This window comes from Hyposmocoma kahamanoa, unplaced genomic scaffold (assembly GCF_003589595.1).
Source record: "Hyposmocoma kahamanoa isolate Upper Pololo Valley unplaced genomic scaffold, ASM358959v1 88681, whole genome shotgun sequence".
In the NCBI taxonomy this organism is placed as follows: Eukaryota; Metazoa; Arthropoda; class Insecta; order Lepidoptera; family Cosmopterigidae; genus Hyposmocoma; species Hyposmocoma kahamanoa.
Window position 1 is genome coordinate 1 of NW_020654496.1, and position 6,120 is coordinate 6,120.

Sequence of the window (6,120 nt, forward strand, 5' to 3'; positions counted from 1 at the left end):
GTTCACTTCCCGTCGGGGTCCTTCATCAACGCCTTCCGTCTCCGACACGACAAGGCGCCGGCTATCTACATTCCAGCCGGCCTTTACCCAGGGGAGTGCATAACCCCGGGAGTGCTAACGATCCGTACCTTTAGGCCGGAGCCCACGTAATCATAAATTTTATGTACCCTGGGATTCATTTTTTTTTTAATTAAAACAGTTAACCGCCCTACCTTCTTTTATTTCCACCCTCACTAGGGAAAGGTAGGGAACCCAGGTTACAACAGTTACGGAGACTTCTAATTATATCTCTAACCTCATCCTCCATCACCTCCAGCAAGACCATTGAGTTCAAAGGCGATATATTAAAGTTAATAGATGTACAGTTATCAACCACAGGTTTAACTATTTTTTTAGCCAACTCTTTCCCAATATTAGCAAAATAACTGTTGACGGCATTCGCGGATTCCGTAGGATCGTTACACGTTTTTAGAAGCTCTGTTGGTGGGAGAATCTGTTTATCAGTATGGGTAAGCCTTTTCATTACTTCCCAGGTTCTTTTAGGACTATGCTTTGCTTTATCAAATTCAGATCTTTCATATTCCCGCTTAAGTTTTTTAAGCAGATCATTACAAAAATTACGATAGCGCTTGTAGGTAATAGCTAAAATCACGTTATTCGGATCAGAATTGACTTTCTTATGCATACTGTCACGATTACGTATGCATCTTAGTAAGCCTGTCGTAATCCAGGGCTTAATAATTCTCTGCCTACATGGAATTCTGAATGTGATGGTATGTGTACAAATTATAGAGTTCAATATCGCCAAAAAGCTTTCAGTCGCTTGGTTAGCGTCACTAAGTGAATATATACTAGAGAAATCAGTTTTTTCGATTTCACAAGTAATTGCACACCAGTTTGATTTCGTACCTACACTGCTAATTTGACGTTGTTGCGGTTCAAAGTTTAAATTTAGAAGGACTGGGTAATGATCAGTTATAGATGACTCAATAACGACAGTAGTAGCCTGAAGATTGGATTTTATGAGAACATGGTCCAAACAGTTATTAAGTCTTGTGGGTAGTGTGTGCAGGTAAAAAGCCATGAGACGCAGTAAGGTTTAGATATTCACCTGAGTGGACATCAACATTACCGCTTTTTATGTCAATATTAATATCTCCGACTATGACGATGTTTCTAAACGGTGACAAGGTATGTAAAACGGAATTTAAGCTGTTAATGAAGTTATCTATTATTTTGTAGGATGGTGATCTATATAAAGCCACGATAGCTAGGTTATTATCAACTTTGCAGATTATACAATTGGCATCCAAAAAGAGTGGTTCCTGAATAGAATAATTGAGATAGTTTTTTACATAAATAACCACTCCTTCATTTTGATTTTTAACATTTTTTGTACTATATGATTTGTAGCCGTCCAGTTCCGGTAAGTTCACTACCTTGGTCAACCAACACTCAGACAAAATTATTACGTCACACTTAAGATTTAGTGAACATAGTAGCAATCTAAATGTGTCAAAGTTTTTATCGATACTTCTAACGATAAGGTGTAAGAGAGTTAACGACTTCGAGCTATTCCTGATATATGTGTGGCATTGTGCGACGTCACTGGTATATGATTTTGATATAATTAAATCGTCAAGATCAGGGTTTAATTCTGATATATTAGCCATTTATAGGGGGAAACACTCGAAATACATAGATACTGGTTGGTTTATTGTCGCCACCAAAGACTTCATTATAAAAATAGTAATTGTTAAATCACTTTTCAGTACCAAACACTGTGACCAAAAATTTTCCTTCGGGTTTATGTTGTATGCGATACCAAATCGGTGAGTGTAAGATTCAATGTAATATATTTAACACTATATGATTTGTAAGTTGTGAGAATGAGTAGATTAAAATTGGTGCAGGCTGTGTAAGTGTAAAGGTAAATGTTAGTGTTCATTGTAAAAATATATAGCATATGTGTATGTAAGAGAAAGTATATGACTAAGTGAGGTATGAGAATGCGTGTTGTATAATTATGAATTGTTTGTGCGTTTTGTGATATGTGTAACAATTTTATGCAATGAATATGAAAATAATATTTTGAATATTTTAAACGAAAAAAATAAAATAAATTTTTTAAATAGTACTAACTAGACTATTTAAACAATTTATTCATCATTCATTTTAATTTTCATTAATTTATTAATCAGTCGCACTTCAGTAAATCTTTTAAAGTTTGCTCGGACTTCACAAGTATTTGTTTCGCTCCAGGTGTTTTTCGTAAATATATATTACCATTGGAGGTCCAGCAGAAATCGTAGGAATTGGCTTTGGAGAAGTCACGGCTGGCGAAAAGTAACTTTTTTGTCTGCATCGTTAAATGTTCAGATATATATACCGGTTTACGGTCACCAATGATTCCCAGAGACTCAGTGTTCATTTTATCAGAGTTAGGGCGCTTCTTATTGTAAGCCTTTGCTGCATCAATGAAATTTTGTTTTTTATGCACATGCGTGAACTCAGCAACAATTGGCTTGATTATCCCTGGTTTGGCCGGAATGCGACGTACATCTCTCATGTCCATCGAGGTAAGCTCTTTGCCAATTGTGGATGCTATCTTTGTTACAATTGTCACCAGATCATCATAGGATTCTTTTTTCTTAGCTGGAACATTCCTGATTTCAACACAGGCACAACGAGAACATTGTTGTAAGTCTTTAATTTTATTATCAAAATTTTTTACACACTCCGTCAATTGCGTTCGTTCTTTTTCCCAGTTTTCAACTTTTTTTGCCATGTCCTCGTATTGTGAACTAATAAAGTTCATAGATTTTTCAACTTCAAGAAAGGATTTTTGAATTCCAGAGTTTTGTGGTTTCAACTCAGATACTTCGGTAATAAGCTTATTTAGAAGTGTGTTTTGCTGCTCCATCACTTGAGTTAATGTATTATTATGAGCTAGGTTCCAGGACGTTAACATTTCTTCAATTTCCTGCTTGAGTTCCTGTTTAAAACTTAAAAATTCGTTGATGGGAGACGACTCACTTCTAGGTCGCTTACTACGAGAGTTCGTATTCGTATAATTATTTTCTTTGTTTTCTTGCTCGTAGTTACTTTGTGGCTGTGCCATATTTGGATCTGATTGTGACTGGATTAGCTTTGTTGATGGTGGTGGCGAGCGTTCAACCCTTGGCATTATTATAATTATTAATTAATGACACAAGCAAAAGATTTCTAAAATTTCTTGCACGTAGCAGTTCGTAGATACGTAGCACTTGTGACGTTGTAGAGGGCCCCGCTGATAGACTTCACCAGTAGGTACAGTATATTGTCTCGCTCTAAACCCGCTAGGGGAGCACCTTACGGCCCTACTATGTATGTATGACAAGGAGGAACCGATGAACACACTAGGCACTTGTAGACAATTCGGAAATCCAATCGTGCGAGACACCGATCAGCCGGGCTAAGGTTCATATACGAGAGGTCTTGTACGGTGGTCACTGCGAAAAGTGACTGACAAGCGACACTGACACGGTAACTACACACAAACGTCGTAAGACAGAGGTATTTATACTGGTTACGTTCGCACGATTAGCACAGATACGTCTATTCACTGCGGTGTCGAACACCGAACCTTAATATAGCTGCCAAGAGGTGCAAAAGAATATTAAGCTTCCCTTTTATCCAGCAGGTAGCAAATCCTTTTGTCCCTAGTCAAAACGCTCCAGAATAACTTTTGCCGCCCATCTTTGCCACCTCTGCTGAGGCCGGATGGCACGCTGGCCCATACTGTAGAAGAGAAGGCGAATCTCTTTGCCTCACTCTTTGCAGAGAGTTCACCTACCTTACCTCAGACTGACTGCACTATGGCGCCAGTTCGCATACGCCAAAAAGAGGTACTAAGAACTCTGCGGAATCTTGACGTGAACAAAGCTAGCAGGATGGAATTCCAGCGGTAGTCCTACGTAACCGTGCGCCTGAGTTGTCTTCTGTTCTTATAAGCTTGTATCGCCTCACTTGAGACTGGCTAGGAACTACTTCCTAGTTCGTGGAAGTTTGCAAACGTGAAACCTGTGCCCAAAAAAGGAAGCAGAGCTGACCATGTCAGTTCACAGATTACGCTAGAAAGTGTAAAGTCCCTTATTCAGGAGGCGTCAGACGATTTATTGGCAAAATTGGAGGGGAAAATAACGAAGATAGTGGATACTAAGACCAAAGAAATCTTTAAGGAAATAAACGAGCTGAAGGTTTCCTTAAATTACCTAAATGAAGAACATGAAGACTTAAAAAAGGAACTAAAACAAAAATGTAATGTGGTTAAAGAGCTCGAAGATGAAAACATGCAAATAAAGATGAGATTGACTGATATAAACAGCCGCTTAAATGTCATGGAGCAGTACTCGAGAACGAGCAATGTGGAGATACAATGCATTCCTGAATATAAAACTGAAAACTTGGAAAAAATTGTGGGTCAGATAAGTAAAGTCACCGGAAGTGAAATACAAGGCAGTGATATATACAAATGTACCAGAATAGCCAAGTTAAATTCTGATAGTAAGCGGCCACGTTCAGTAGTTGTTAAATTTTCTAGTCCACGTATTAGAGACACGTTTATGGCAGGCGTTATAAAGTTTAACAAAAATCATGCAAGCGATAAATTGAGTACAAGCCACATCGGAATTGGAGGCGAGAAAAGAGCCGTATATGTCGTTGATCATCTAACACCTGAAATGAAGAAATTGCATGCTGCTGCCAGAATTACAGGCAAGAGGCTGGGTTATCAGTTTGTTTGGGTTAAGAATGGACGTGTGTTTATGCGGAAATCTGATACCACTGAACATGTCATAGTTAAGAGTGCAGCTCAGCTAGAGTTGCTTAAGTAAATTACTGTATAGGTTGCTTCTAGTCTCTAATTTTTTTTTTTTAAGTTTGTTAAAATGTATTGCTTAAGTATATACTATCAAAATGTCAGGGGTCTTCGGAGTAAAACGATTGATGTTAAGTTAAATATAGTTAATAACAATTTTGATGTAATTGTGTTTACTGAAAGCTGGCTCAACGACAGTGTGTTTGATGGAGAAATTTTCGATGATAGGTATGTAGTGTATAGAAGAGATAGAGCGAAGAAAGGTGACAACTATGGGAATGGAGGTGGAATAGCAATAGCAGTCAAATCTAGTATATCATCATGCCGTAAACTTGAATGGGAGAGTGAGTGCGAGGACTTATGGGTGGAATTGGACGTTGATTCCTGTGGTAAATCTGATCTTGTGGCGATATGTGCAGTATATCTGCCACCGCCCATTAGGATGGAAAAAGTTAACTATTTTACTGCCCACATGAGCAATATATTGAACGTAGTGCAAAATGTTGTCTTGGTGGGTGATTTTAACTTGGGAGGTATAAAATGGACGGATATTCCTGACGCGACACATCTTTATCCTACTGGCAGTTGTAGTCTGCAGACGCATTTTATAGACTTTACAGAAGAAAATTCTTTAAAACAATACAACTCTGTAGTTAATGCTAATGGTAGATTGTTGGACCTGATGTTTTCAAACTTCATCGACCTTGAAGTATCAGAAAACATTCACCCAATCAGTGTTGTAGATAGCCATCATCCCCCGCTTAATATAATAGTCCAAGTAAAGAAAAAGAAAATACTCAATGATAAGATTTCTCAGAGGTACAACTTTCATAAGGCAGATTATGACAATATAATAGAAGATTTAAACGCTATTATATGGAATGAACTTTTTTCACTTTGTTCTAATGTCAACCAAATGGTCGACCTTTTTTATGAAAAACTTAATGTAATTATAGAAAAACATGTTCAGAAATCTAGATTAATTAATAAGAGGTATCCTGTTTGGTTTAATAAGAAATTAATATCAATCTTAAAGAAAAAAAATAAACTTAGGAAAAAAATTAAAAAATATGACAATTCACTTGATAGGATGAGTTTTGAATCATTGCGTAAGGATTCGGATAATTTAATAAAAAAATGTTATTTTGAATACATTGCGTCCGTGGAGGCTAACATAGCTAAAAATTCAAAATTCTTTTGGACCCACTTAAAAAATACGAAGAAAACGGTAAATGCATATCCATCCAGAATGTGGCTGGATG

The 6,120-nt window shown here is 37.3% G+C and overlaps 1 protein-coding gene across 1 annotated transcript; it reads left to right on the plus strand.

Moving 5' to 3' along the window:
• Positions 1-3,857: 3,857 nt before the first annotated feature.
• LOC113236088 lies at positions 3,858-4,905 on the plus strand. The gene is made up of 2 exons (XM_026472074.1): positions 3,858-3,866; positions 4,023-4,905. Exons 1-2 carry the CDS (start codon positions 3,858-3,860, stop codon positions 4,872-4,874), a joined length of 861 nt encoding a protein of 286 aa, XP_026327859.1. The 3' UTR covers positions 4,875-4,905.
• Positions 4,906-6,120: the final 1,215 nt, after the last annotated feature.